Source organism: Lagopus muta, chromosome 1, assembly GCF_023343835.1.
Source record: "Lagopus muta isolate bLagMut1 chromosome 1, bLagMut1 primary, whole genome shotgun sequence".
Taxonomy (NCBI): Eukaryota; Metazoa; Chordata; class Aves; order Galliformes; family Phasianidae; genus Lagopus; species Lagopus muta.
Genome location: NC_064433.1, coordinates 129,358,054 through 129,371,848, shown reverse-complemented (window position 1 = coordinate 129,371,848; position 13,795 = coordinate 129,358,054). Strand labels below are relative to the sequence as shown.

The 13,795-nt window shown below is 42.8% G+C and overlaps 1 protein-coding gene across 3 annotated transcripts; it reads left to right on the top strand.

The window, feature by feature from the left end:
- Nucleotides 1-1,906: 1,906 nt before the first annotated feature.
- Nucleotides 1,907-12,943, top strand: NIPA2 (NIPA magnesium transporter 2). 3 transcript variants are annotated; one of them, XM_048964018.1, is made up of 8 exons: nt 1,907-2,171; nt 4,266-4,322; nt 8,255-8,315; nt 8,634-8,856; nt 10,297-10,353; nt 10,728-10,818; nt 11,405-11,565; nt 11,966-12,943. In XM_048964018.1, the coding sequence occupies exons 4-8, from the start codon at nt 8,718-8,720 to the stop codon at nt 12,601-12,603; spliced, it is 1,086 nt and encodes a 361-aa protein (XP_048819975.1). In that variant the 5' UTR covers nt 1,907-2,171; nt 4,266-4,322; nt 8,255-8,315; nt 8,634-8,717; the 3' UTR covers nt 12,604-12,943. The 3 variants fall into 3 exon arrangements, with proteins under 3 accessions (XP_048819975.1, XP_048819983.1, XP_048819966.1); XM_048964026.1 differs by lacking the exon at nt 1,907-2,171 and adding an exon at nt 2,256-2,533; XM_048964009.1 differs by lacking the exon at nt 1,907-2,171 and adding an exon at nt 2,256-2,573.
- The last annotated feature ends 852 nt before the right edge of the window (nt 12,944-13,795 follow it).

The following is a 13,795-nucleotide window of genomic DNA, read 5'->3' as shown; positions in this document are numbered from 1 at the left end:
CTGTTTGTATGGGGTTGGAAATTACTGCACGAGAGTGAGCTAGCTCATATGCAGCACGAACCTGCTTACCTGCTAATGTTTCCCAGGGTTGTGTGAGTGGCAGCCTTGCTCTTTATCCTTAAACCTTGAGGGATGTTTATATACACAATAGATATTGAGCCCTGAAAAGTTCTGCTCGTAGCTTTGCATAATAACTTATACTAGCAGACTTTTGCAGTGAAATTCACTGAGTACAAAGAACGTGCAGCAGTATTGTGAGAGTGGATGAGGGTAGGTAGCTTACTATCACTCTTCTTTTCAGAGTAGTTTCCAGATACTCTGAAAACATGTCTGGTGTATCATGCTGTTGTAAATTATCAAGAGATGCTTTTTGATAATTTTCTGTTAAGCACAACCTCTGGCAGTGAAATAAGGCTGCGATGACTTGTGATGAACTGAGAGCACTCAAAAATGTTTTCTGTGTGAAGGAGTAACAGTATTTTGATCAGAACTAACAGCTGGAAAAAAATCAGGAAGAGTTTAAACAGATATTGAACTTTTTCAAAGACTTCACAGTTCTGGTATCTTGCACAACACAGAAAAGCCAGCTGTGAAGTGCTTAGCAAATAGCTGCGTACTGTCTATTATATAGATCATCACAGAATCATAGAATGGCCTGGGTTGAAAAGGACCACAATGATCATCTAGTTTCAACTCCCTGCTATGTGCAGGGTCACCAAGCACCAGACCAGGCTGCCCAGAGCCACATCCAGCCTGGCCTTGAATGCCTCTGGGGGTGGAGTATCCACAACCTCAATGGGCAACCTGTTCCAGTGCAAAATTAATGTTGCATCTAACAGTCTAGTTTCAAGCCTGGGGATAGAATGTTGCCCTAGGACATAAAATAGGCCTAAAAATTATTTCTTTGAGTGTCCTGGAAAGTGCAGGACTTAAAGTGACAGAGTGAGGGGCCTTTTTGGTCCAGCTGATGAGCAAGATGAGGGATCATGGGAGGGTAAGCCAAGATTGCTGCTCCGGTTTTGTTTCTGAGTTTTACAGAAATGAAGCAGCAGCCTATGCAGACTGTGGTCATGTTCTGAGAAATCCTAGCAAAGAAAAGTGTTGTCACTGGGAGTTGTGACCAACAGGTCTGTCCTACTTGAAAGTCAGAGCTCTCAGGTGGAGCTATCGTGGACGTTTTGGGAGTGGTGGCAATCTAGGCTAATGTTCCACGGTAGCTTTGGAAGGTGTATATCAGTAGTTTTGAAGGAACTGAAGGGCTCTCTGAGCCTGGCACTTATCAACTGATAGAGCTGCGTTCCAGAGTCTAAACTACAAGCTGAGGAGAAACATGCCAACATCCAGTCAGGCATATGAGATTCAAGCAGTCTTGGTAGGAAACTGCGTAAGAGGAGCGTGGGATTTGGCTTAAATGGACTAATAAATCATACAAATCATTCAACTATTTAAAATGGCCTTTTTTTTTTTTTTTTTTTTTTTTTTTTTTTAAATCTTACTGTATATGGTCTGTAAGTTTTCCCGTAAGAGTGTAAAAAGAAAGGGGAACGTGGATTTTTGGAAGGGATGCTTGGGGTAGCAAGTCATAACAAATGACGTGCGGCTGCGAGGAAACACGCTTCTTGTGAAATATTCTGCAGTGCATTAAATGGCTCTTTATTTAAAAACAATAATATAAAAAAGTTGCCCGTAGAAGGCGACAAAGCCGGCTCAGAAATAGCGTTCCTAAGCGGAGTTACGCCCCGCCCCGGGCTCAGGCAGCTCCCCCCTTCGCTCAGAAGGTGACGGCGGTTACGCGGCCCTCAGCCGCCGGTAGTGCTGACGTCACACCGCACCCGCAGGGGGAAGGAGAGGGGAAGGCTTACGGGAGAGGCCACGTGACCGGGACGGGCGGGGCGCGGCCCGGCCCAGAGCGAGGCGGCCGCGCCCTTTCCGGCGGGCGCTGCCGGGACCAGCGGGGCGGGGACAGCCGAGCGCGGGGAAGGCGCCTGCCCTCGCCTCTCGCTGCAGCTGCCCGCCGTCAGTCCTCACCGTCCCATCCCCTCACCTCATGGCGGTGCAGAGCGTAGCGGCCGGCCCCTCCCACCGCCCGCTCCGGCCTCCCCCTCCTCCTCTTCCGCGCGCGGGAGCCGCGGGGCTCCTCCCGACGGGAGCGTGAGGGGCGGCGACCGCAGGTAACGGGGGAGAGATGAGGGCGGAGGAGGCCTGGCGGCCCGCCACGGGGGGGAGGGCGGCCTGGAGCTCGCGCTCCGAGGGGCGGGGCTTGTGGGCGCGAGGCGCCGCCCCGCCTCGGGGTCGAGCCGCGGGCTCCGGTGCCGGCGTGCTGGGAGCCGTGTGGGTGAGCAGCCGGGAGGCCCGGGTGGGCCGTGCCTGGCTGCGGTAACGTGTGCGTGCGTGCGTGCGACTGGCGGAGGAGTATTCGCGGTGCCGCGTTCGTCCCGTGGAGATGAACGGTTTCGTCCGTGGCTCGTTGTGACGCTGAGTGCCCGGTGAACACCGGCAGAGCTTCCCAACCCGGGCTCGGCTTCGGTGTGAGGTGTGAAGGGAGGTTTTGGGTCTGTTTCCGTTCGGTGAAGGTAAGGGTTGCGTCTGGCGTCTCAGTCCCGGAGCGTCTTTAGGTTGCGTGGAACGCGAGGCTGCCTGTGTCAAAAGCTCAAGGTGGAACTTGAGTGAACTTTGGTCGTGTGGCTGAGAATGAGGTAACGAAATAGTTGCAGCAGGGATGGAGGAGGTTGTGTCATTGACTGTTGGGCCGTTTTGATAGACTTCTGGGAAATGCAGGCAGGAGGGCAGCAGCTACGAAACACGCTGTAGTTGCCTAGTTGATGAATAACGCTCTGTTTTGGTGAACGTCCTGCCATTGAAGATTGTTCTTTATATAAAAGAGGATAAGTGTAAATAGCGTAGGAAGAATAGGATGTACAAAAAGGTAAAGAATGGATTCTTGTCTTGTTTTCTCCCCCAGTATCTTAAAATTGAATGCTCTTTGTTTTTTTCTTTATTAATGCCGTGTTGAAGGAGTACACTTCCTCACTGTTCAAAAAACCTTCTTCAATGGGCTTTTTGAAACTGGTGTGTCTTTTGCTTTGAGCACTTGTGCCTCTGGTGTGCTATCTATATGCACGTGTATGACATCCTTGTAAAAAAAAAAATAATAATAATAACATGAAGATAAAGCATATTTCCTTGTTTACCTTGTCTGTGTAATACATAAAAATAAGTATAAGACTGCGCTCTCATGGACAAGGCTGGAAAACTTTATCTCTGCTTTAGGAGATTAGGGGAAATTTTTTCACACAGAGGGTGGTGACACACTGGAACAGGTTGCCCAAGGAGGCTGTGGGTGCCCCATCCCTGGAGGCTTTCAAGGCCAGGCTGGATGTGGCTCTGGGCAGCCTGGTCTGGTGGTTGGCGACCCTGCACATAGCAGGGGGTTGAAACCGGATGATCATTGTGGTCCTTTTCAACCCAGGCCATTCTGTGATTCTGTGATTCATTCTGTTGGAATTAGAGTTGCGCTACAAAATTGGAGGTGCTCTTTCCTACTTTCTGGACTCCTTGGGCTCTGGATGGCATGCATCTTGGCCTTTTAAAGGTGCACGTGACTGAGATTTGAACCAGCAGCTCTGAAGTCTGAATTGTGTGTTATGTCTGTCCTTTATGTGTTCTCTGCCCCCATGTCTCAGATTTTCATGAGTGCGCATAACTGGACTGAGGAGGAAGACTTGGGTTACAGAGTTACCTGTACATTGCAGATTTAAGGAATCTTACTGAGAATATCTGCGTTGTTACTTTTTTCCCCAACCTAAGAGTTCTGTATATTAATATCTTCTAAAAGCTCACTGTACCAAAGCCAATGCTTGAAACTTTAGTTTTTCTTACCATAAAAGTGCTTAGGACTTAAGTTACTGAACAAATATGAAGGGATGACAACAGTATTTCAGTTCAACTTTTAGCATGTTCCCTCCTAAGGAATGGCTTGGATTGCACGCTCGTTTCTTCAATTAGTGAAGCGAAAAGCAAAGGGATGGGAGAACTGTAAGGTTCCACATGAGGCATTTGAAGGGAATGTTGAACTGGAAAATCTCTCTACTGTGTTACTCAGGCATTTTTAAAAGTGTGAGCTCCCTTTGTGAAGCATAGGTGAGACTGTGTACACTTCTGTGTGTCGTGCATGAAGGTGAGATTAGCATTAAGTTATGGACATTGGGGTTTTCTAGCTGAATTCTTAATGTACCAATCAATATTCTTATTAACTTATATTTTAGAAACCTAACACTGGAGATACTTAAGAAGCGAATGCCTCTGGATTTTGGAACAAATTGGTATGTATGTAACAAGCCTTCAAAGGGTATATTACTGAACACTTGTGCTTTTAGGGGGTGTTTCTGGTTCCTGTGGATTTATGCCTCTGGAAAGGAAGAAGGGAACATATAACAGTCACTGTACACTTGTTGAAGCTTTGGTTGATTGAACCCACTCTTCTTCCACATAAGGCTTTGTGGATGAGAGGGCATTAAGCAGGTGCACTATTTGAAATTCAGAAACACAAAATTTCTTATGGAGCTCTTACAGGTGAGCAGAATTGAGAAGACAGCAGAAAAGTTAATAAATAAATAAATAAATAAATAATGGTGAGCAGCTGTACCTGGGCTAACTCTTAGTAATGTCATATCAAAACAGGCCTGTTGTTTTCAGATCCTTCTGGTGAGTCATGTAGTGTTGGTGGTGTGGCCGAAACAAGAGTGGTAATTAATGGCAGTGAGCAGGGAAGGGTTGCCAGTGAGTAAATGCTGTTGAATATTTTCAGGAAACATTTCTGTAAAAGGAGATGTTTCTGTAGGAGGAAATGAAAGTTATGACGTCCAGCCAGGTGGAACTGGCTAAACAAATGCAGTTCATAAAACAGTAGTTCTGCAGAAAAGAGTTTGGAGGTTATGCTGTTGGAGCACTTGAAGCTGACTGTGCAGGAAAAAAAAACCACTAATTTTGGATTGAGTGGAAGAAGACTTCCACTGTATTGTGGAAGTGCTAATATCTCAGCTGAAATACAGTGCACAGCTTCAGGAGTCACACTTGAGAGAAAAAAGCATGGGCTGTTGAGAGGCCCCAGAGGGCTGCACAGCAGAAGGCAGCAAACGCCTGACCTGCAGTGACAGAGGGAGTTGTACGTTGTTCCAAGGCCAAAGTGGACATTTGTGATGGGTTTTGTTAATCAAAGGGAAGATCTAGATGAAGATCATTAGGTAATGAGAGAGTTCCTAACAAACGTGAGAACATCGAAGCACACGTGATGTTTATGTGGTTTCATTCATAAGAATCTTCCTTGGAGAGGAGTGTTTGAATTGCCTGTAGTGAGGAGCAGCATTAAGTGATGCTGTACTTGGGCAGATGGTTAAAGTAAATGGCTTGTTGAAGTCTGCCTTAGTTTATTGATATCATCTCATTCACAGTTAAAAAGATGAGGCTTTGGAGAGAAAATCCAGAATTCTAGCATTCAGAGATTTTAGTGTACGTTTAGGCTATTTCTCAGAGAAAAGACAGTCTACTTAGCTATTGAGGGCTGGTGGCCAAGTAGGCAAAGTTAGAACAATCCACCATGTTAACTTTTACCGACTGTAATTATTGCTTTCAGATGAAGTACAACAATTAGAGGTGATAATTAATTTTCTTTGGCTGATAACTCCTTCATACTTTCTTAAGCTTATCTACTTTCAAATGTAAAATATTATTTCATCTCACAAAATCACTTCTAATGTTTCTGAACATGTAGCTAATTTGTTACAATAAATATTTAACATCTTTTAAGCTCCGTACCTTGTGCTCCTGTGGAGAGAAAAGGACTTCTGAGCACAGAGGAAAAAGAAATGTTTCCTTGTGTTAGGCTGATGACACACTGGAGCAGGTTGCCCAAGGAGGCTGTGGATGCCCCATCCCTGGAGGCATTCAAGGCCAGGCTGGATGTGGCTCTGGGCAGCCTGGTCTGGTGGTTGGCAACCTTGCACGTGGCAGGGGGTTGAAACTAGATGATCATTGTGGTCCTTTTCAACCCAGGCCTTTCTATGATTCCATGATTCACTCTAGCTTGTCAGCAGCTTTGCTTGTTATTTATGCTATTTCCCAGATATACTCAGTGTTAAAATCAGTTGTGAATTCAGTTAAAGAATCTTTGCAGAACAGTGCCAAGTCCAAATGAAACCACCGCCAACCTTCCTTCCCTCCTGGTGAGCCTCTTCAGTGAGGAGCTGGATTTGCCACAACCCTGCTGCAGAAATAGCCAGTGAAAGGAGACATCAGGGTGAACTATGCATGAAAGTACGGCACTCCAATCCAAGCCAGAATAGGACTGGCCACATCTGTGAGGGCAACTAAGCTTAGGAAAAAACAGCAATGTGAAAAATAATCAGATTCTTCCTCCAAAGAAAGGTGATTTTGTCAGTTTGAGTTGTTTTAATAAAAAACTACACCAATAAAATTACTCTCATTGGTAATATAACTGGAGTAGCTTCTGTTGGTCTTCTGAATTTATAGAATCACAAGGTTGGAAAGGACCCACAAGATCATTTAGTCCAACTGTCCTGCCATCACCATTGCCACCACAAACTAAACCTTATCTCACAGCTCCTCGTCCAGACCCCTCTTGAACACTGCCAGGGACGGCAACTCCACCACCTCCCTGGGCAGCCATTCCAGTGCCTGACCACTCTCTGAGAGAAAAAGTTCTTCCTTATGTCTAATCTAAACCTCCTCTGATACAACTTGTGGCCATCTTCTCAGGCCCTGTTTATTGCCTGGGAGAAGAGGCAGTTCAAAGCCAGGAAGTGTTTGGAGCTGTTAGTGAGGTGATTTGTTGTGGTCTGGCTCTCTCACTCATGAGTTTTGTTTGGTAGGTGTCTTTGAGTCATGCATGAATCCACTTCAGGTTTTTTTGTTGTTTGTGTTGGTTTTTAAAGTAGATCTTCGCAGTTCTTTTATTTCACTTTTTCCTACAAAAGAAGATACTGAAACATCTGCAAGGATAATCAGAGAGGGCTGGAGGTTTTTGAACTGCCGATCTTGTAGTGTTTTGGATAGTGCTGTGTTGAGTGTTTATGGAATAAGTTTGCTTTTCTTTGCTTTTTCACAGCCTAACAGGGTGCAAACAAGGGGAGCTGTGTTCACTTTTAATGTTAACCTACCCGTGTTCTCTGCTGGGTTTTCCTAGGAGAGTAGTGAATTAATGGAAGTTGGCAGCAAGAGCATAAAGAGAAAGGTAGTATTGGAAGAAAACAATGAATTTAAAGAAACAAGAGCAGGAGTCGAAGCTGTGAGCTTGCCTGACAGACTTGCAGTGTACTTTTATGAAGTCCAAAGCTTGCATTGGTACACCCATCTCTGCCAGAGCCTGGGTGCTTGGTATTGCACTGCCTTGGTGCTGGCATTGTCTCTCAGTATTAGAATCTGAATTCCATGACTTTAATGAGCACCTGAATGGAAACATTTTTTTCCCTCCTGTTCTTTGCTCCCTTTCCCTTTAAAGTCAAAAGCTTGTTAATACAACGTGCAGCAGCACATGCAGTGCTTCTGATTATGTGGAAAATGATTGCTTGGGGAAATCAATGCAAATCAGTGATTGGTGTTCGCAGGGAATAAAACTACCTTTATCTATAGGTGTGTTTTCTTCCTTTCGGCCAGTTCTCTGAATGTTTGTAATAACCAGCAGCCTTAAAATAAAAGCCTAAATATATTTTCCATTTCCCTTCATACTAGAGGAACGTTAATCTTCTTGAAAGGACTTTGGGTTGGGTTTTGTTTTGGGTTTGGTTTTTATTCATTTTGAAAGGATTTATACAGATATCTTAAATTTAAATCTTACGTATTAGATGAAATCCAGGAGATCTTCATTGCAGTAGATAACAGGAGAAAGGATGCACTGAAATGAATTTCCGTATTTAGCTAGAGGATGAGTATGTAAAACCTACATTTGTACTCCAGTCTAGTTAGTACTTTTTGCTAAGCTGTCATTGAAGGTCTTACATAACTAAGGCTTAGGTTGAGTGGGTGCTTTTCAGCAGAGAGCACATAGTTGCTGTAGCTGAGCAGAAAAATGCTTCATGCAGGTGTGGGAAGTTCTTTGTACAGTGCATCAACAAACAGAGGCATTTTCTTGTTCCTTGTTTATAGCTAGTACATGCATGTGCTTACATCCAGGCTCATTTGTGTCAGGCAAATTGCTGTTAATCTGACACTTGTTCTGCTCTTCTTTCACTTTCTCTAGTGAGTTTACATGGAAGAAATGCTGTGGCTGTTCTCAGGCTCTCTGACAAACTAATTTCAATGTAAGTAATTATTTGTTTGGTGTTGTCAGTTAAGTGGTGTGCAGCTCACAGGTCTGTGTACGTAAGGAAAAGGAAAATAAATCACAGCACTTAGAAGTTTTCCTTTTCTTTCTTTTCTGGGAAGCTTTTATGTTTTAAGGTTTCCATTTTTATATTCTGGGTCAGATAAAGATGTTAGTTGCTCAGCCATGAGTCAAGCTTACCCATGCTTGTTTCTTTCCATAGGCCATTCTCAGGAAGAATCAGCCACACGAACTGCTGAGGAATCCTCTGTGTGTTACACATTTCTGCCATTTTAATCGTGTTTGTTCTGTGCAGGTTTCAGTATTGCATCACCTCGTGTTGAGTAACAGAAGCTCTACTGTTCATTGATCAATGTGACAGTCCCCAGAAGTTTACGAGATGAGCCAAGCCCGTGGGAGATATGACTTCTGCATTGGGCTGGTGTTGGCTATGAGCTCCAGCATCTTTATTGGAGGGAGTTTCATCCTGAAAAAGAAAGGCCTTCTCCGATTAGCAAGGAAGGGCTCCATGAGAGCAGGTAAATGCATGTTTAAGAAGCTTGACAACATTCTGGTTTTACTGCTTAATAGATTACTGAATTTGTGATCTCCTTCTTACTTTTAGGTATATGGAACCTAAAATATATATCCAGTGTGTTTTTGTTGTGTTTTTTTCCCTCTGGTGTCAAATACACCTAACTCAGCATGTGACACATACTGCTAGATTTGCATACAGTGCCCTGTAGGGACACTTACTATAAAACTATTCCTTTCCATGTTAGGTAAGGCTTGAATTCATTTTGCAAATTGGTCTTGGAATCAGCACTCTTAACTGTATCTGTGCTCCTAGGAGGGTGGATTTAACTGCATTTGTCAGGAGATGGTGTAGAAAACTCAGAGTCACATAATGATATGCTGTAGTGTTGTCTGTTCTCTGGAGCTGCTGAAAGTGTTTGTCTCTCATTGTTGCCTTTTTAAAGCCAGAAACGTTCTAAGCAGTGCTCAGTTCTCCTTACGGATTAATATATTACCCACACAAAAAGCCATGTTAATGGACACTTGTATACATTTCCAGCTTTATTTTGTTGAACTGAATTAAACAATATTAAATCACTTTCAGTATAGCCGTTACCATTTTGGGAATTGATTTTTTTTTCATCAGTCTGTCAATGTATTGATTGGAACAATAAAATTCTGACCAGCACTACCTAGATTCTTTCTTTTCCTTCTGCTTGTTCCTGGGTTTTCTCAATGAGGCTCATGTTTGCAATGTTTAGTAGCAACCAAGTCTGAGTTCTGCCTGTAGCAGGGAGGGATCCAACTTAAGGTCTTAAAGATTTTAAAAGCCACTTCCCCACACCTCAATGGCTGTAAAGGAGATGAGGGATTGTTACAGTACGTTGGAGCTGTAATAGAATATTGGTTTGAGAGCAGCATGCAATGAGCATGCAGATAGTTGCAGAATCCTTAGATCGTTCAGAAAGCTGAATCTGAATATTTGTAATTCAGTGGCAGTCCTGTCTGCTTTTGAAAGATGGTTGATTCTGTGAGATACTCAATTCATTTTGCCTGGTTTGGAATGGGGAAGTGTGACTGCATTTCACACTGATGTATGTAGTTGATTGTCTAAGCCACACCTGATTTCCACAGTGTTTTTCTGAGATGTGTAACTTGGCTTTTTGTGTTGTTACAGTGAGTTGAAAGAACTGTTTTTCATTGTAAAGCCAGTAAGATCATCACTGCCACTTCTAACAAAAAGGAAATAAATAATCAGTTTTCAAAGCAGGCTGTAAGAAGCATCTGCATGTCAGTGCTTGACAATGATTTCAGTTCCTCTAGCTCAAGAGACCATATAAAAAAGACAGTAAAGACTGCCTGTATTTTTAAGAGCAAACAAAAATGTTTTGGCAGTGTTATTAGTGACAGAGCTAGCTGTTTGTTGATCTGTATTTTTAATGGAGTAACAAACACTCTTTCAGGTCAAGGTGGTCATGCATACCTTAAGGAGTGGCTGTGGTGGGCTGGACTTCTTTCAAGTAAGTAACTGTGACTTAATGTATGCTGTAGCCTGTGTTTTGCCTTGTAGCCTGGCACTGCAGATTCTTCCATGCAAAAGTTCATGATTCCAGTTAGCAGGCTGGGGAGATACAACATGGACACCAAAGTAAAGCACCTCTTCTAATTTGGCAGAATTAATTTTAGGGCCTGTTGTCGTCCCCCAGCCTGTTTTGTGTTGAAAATAGCAGTGGACGCTTTGTGTTCTACAAGTACTGTTAGCCCAACACCACCATTAGATTTTTCCCTTGTTCCCTTACTGCATGTTCATGTGTGCAAGAAGATTTGCATGGATTCACACGTTTGTTGCATAAGACACCCTAACCTCTTTTTTGTTATCATTACTACTCTGCAGTGGGAGCGGGAGAAGTAGCTAACTTTGCTGCCTATGCTTTTGCACCAGCTACATTAGTGACTCCTCTAGGAGCTCTCAGTGTTCTTGTAAGGTAAGAAATACTAACAGAAAGCAATGTGATTGCAGAGAGTGAAGCTAAATATTTGTAAGTGCCTGAGATATGCTGTAGTAAATGTGGTTTGTTCTTAACTATAAATGAAGAGCAGTTATAAACGTCAGAAGTAACTTGAAGTTTCTCCAAATTCCAAGTGACTTCTTTAAAATGGTTCTGGCAGTTTGCACCTCAGTATGTGAAAAACTGTTGCCTTCTCCATTTTAAAAACACATTGTATACAACACAGGAGTATTTTCAAGATTTTTGTCTTTTTAAAAATGATTTTTACAAGTGCCTCAACACAGAGTTCAGGGGAGGCAGCATAAAAAGGTGCTGCAAAATCCTACAAGTTAGTTCTGCCTGCAGCAAGTATCCTGATAGTGACATAGTTGATTTTCTATTTTGACTAAAAGCTTAACCAGTGGAATTGCTGTAAGTGATTTATGGCTATTAAAGGTGTTCCTGCTCACCAAAAAGTGCACATCATGTATGTAACTGGCATGTATGGTCAAATCAAGCTGTAAGTCGGTGAGCAAATAAATATTACTGATTGCATGTTTTGTTCATTTTTTCTTTTTCTTAGTGCCATTTTGTCATCCTTCTTTTTAAATGAAAAACTTAATCTACATGGAAAAATAGGGTGTTTGCTAAGTATACTTGGATCAACCGTGATGGTAATTCATGCTCCACAAGAGGAAGAAGTAGAAACTTTAGATGAAATGTCCAACAAACTCCGTGATCCAGGTAAGAAAAATGCTGGCTTGATTTCTAAGTAGTTACTACAGAAAGATGTGTACTTACTCCTCTCTAAGCAGAGAGTTTTATTACCACCCTCAGATACCACAAAGATGTCCTGTGTCTGCTTCATGTTGTCACAGCGGAGTAGAGATCTAGGTTCTGCAGTGTGATTCCATAGAGAGTCTTCAGGCTGACAGAGTGGTAAATGTAATGTGCCCAAGTTTCATTATTTTAGCAAGGTCACGCTAAAATCATTTTAACTTCAGTGTTGGTGGAGTAACGAGAAACTTGCTATCTTTTCTATTCAAGCTGAGTCAGTCGCCTTATTAGTGTGCTTTTTCTTGTTACCCTTAAGGTGTTTGATAGAATACATAAATAACAAGATGCCTTTTCTCCCCAAACGCAGGTTTTGTGGTCTTCGCAACAGTTGTTGTCATTGTGTCTTTAATTCTAATAGTCGTGGTGGGGCCTCGCCATGGACAGACCAACATCCTTGTGTACATCACAATTTGCTCTGTGATCGGAGCATTATCAGTCTCCTGTGTAAAAGGCCTGGGCATTGCTATCAAGGAACTTTTTGCAGGAAAGCCAGTGCTGAAACGTCCCTTGTCTTGGATTCTGCTGCTAAGCCTTACCGTCTGTGTGAGCACGCAGATCAACTACTTGAACAGGGCTCTGGATATATTCAACACTTCAATAGTGACTCCAATCTACTACGTAATCTTTACGACGTCCGTTTTAACTTGTTCTGCTATCCTGTTCAAGGAATGGCAGCACATGGCGGCTGATGATATCACTGGCACCTTCAGTGGCTTCCTTACTATCATCGTGGGGATCTTTTTATTGCATGCCTTCAAAGATGTTAACTTCACCCTAGCAAATTTGCCCGTTTCCTTGCGGAAAGATGACAGAGCAGCAAATGGGTCTTTGCTGAGCACGTATGACTGCTTTAATCACGATGAAGAAAGTTCTACCTGCCTAAGTGAAATACAATCCACAGAGAGTCTCTCAGCCAGGAGAAATGGAAGTCTGTCAGCCTTCTGAAAACACCTACTTGTTAAATAAGAGAAGAACAATTCTGTAACTCTGGATTTATTTCTTTTTCCTGCTGTGAAATGTCTGAGCTTGTCTGGAACCTCATGTACTTCTTAACAGTGTGGGTAGACAATCTTTAAGTTCGGTTAGTTTGGATCACAAACACTGAAGGGGGTTTTAATTTGCCTTATTTTTACTTTACAAAAATACTAAAATGACCTCAGACCACAGCTGGTGTTGTTGCTTAAGTTATGTAAATACTTTCATTTCCCTCTTCCGTTTCAAGATGTATTGCACTAATGACAATTTTATCCAAAATAAATGGCTTTATTTCTGCATTGGTGGTAAACGGATTGCAGTGGGCCTGAATCCTTTGTACTTATTGTGCCCCAAATGACTGCTGAATGGCTGTAACATCTTATCACAGTGGGAGCTGTCCCAGCCTTTGGCAGAAGAAAGCTATAACCAAGCAGCAGTAATCCTTTGAAAGTCCTACTTACCTAAAGCTTTGTTAGACCTGGAGGATTTACATCAACAAACCAACCCTAATCACAGAACTGTACTTCTGCTTGCAGTAATGCAGTTGCTGCCTCTGTCAGTACTTCAGGAAGTGGATTAGAAAAAAAACAAATCCAAAATGTCACTGCTTAAACAGTGTTCTGGTGGTAATTTTTTTTAAGCAAGTTCACAAAGGCAGAAAATAAGTATTAGTGATGTAGTTTTATAACAACGTTCCTCCTATAGATGGGGAAGGTTAGAGCCAACTGTTTACTGCTCTCATTTTGTCAGTTTCAGTGCTTAATGTTGAAGAGTACAGTTTATAACCAGGACAGAAATCAAGCACCTCCCACCTGTGAAACTGACTCTGCTGCCTTCCTTTTCATATGTGGAAGAGACACCAAGATGTCAAACAAGAAAAAAGGTCCTTGAAATTCTGAGTGAAGAACAGGATTTGAATTTCTGTCTGGTTTTAAGAAGCATCACATCTCTACTGTTCAGGTACAGAGCACAGCTCCCTCCAAAGACCCTAAAAACTGCAGGTTGTGCAGCAGTAGCACCAGACTGCTGACTGCCACTTCCAGTACCAAAACACCAGCCTGTAACATTTTACTTTATACTGTAATACATGCTTTGGATTCCAGATCCCCTGTGTTAGATAATTTAAAATAAGACAGTTATGCCTTTTGTGTGCTTTCTTTTT

Coding starts and splice junctions, on each gene's coding strand:
- NIPA2 (XM_048964018.1), top strand. CDS start 8,718: ATGAGCCAAGCCCGTGGGAGATATGACTTCTGCATTGGGCTGGTGTTG. Junction 10,819..11,404: donor GCTCTCAGTGTTCTTGTAAG/GTAAGAAATACT, acceptor TCTTTTTCTTAG/TGCCATTTTGTCATCCTTCT. Junction 11,566..11,965: donor CAACAAACTCCGTGATCCAG/GTAAGAAAAATG, acceptor CCCCAAACGCAG/GTTTTGTGGTCTTCGCAACA.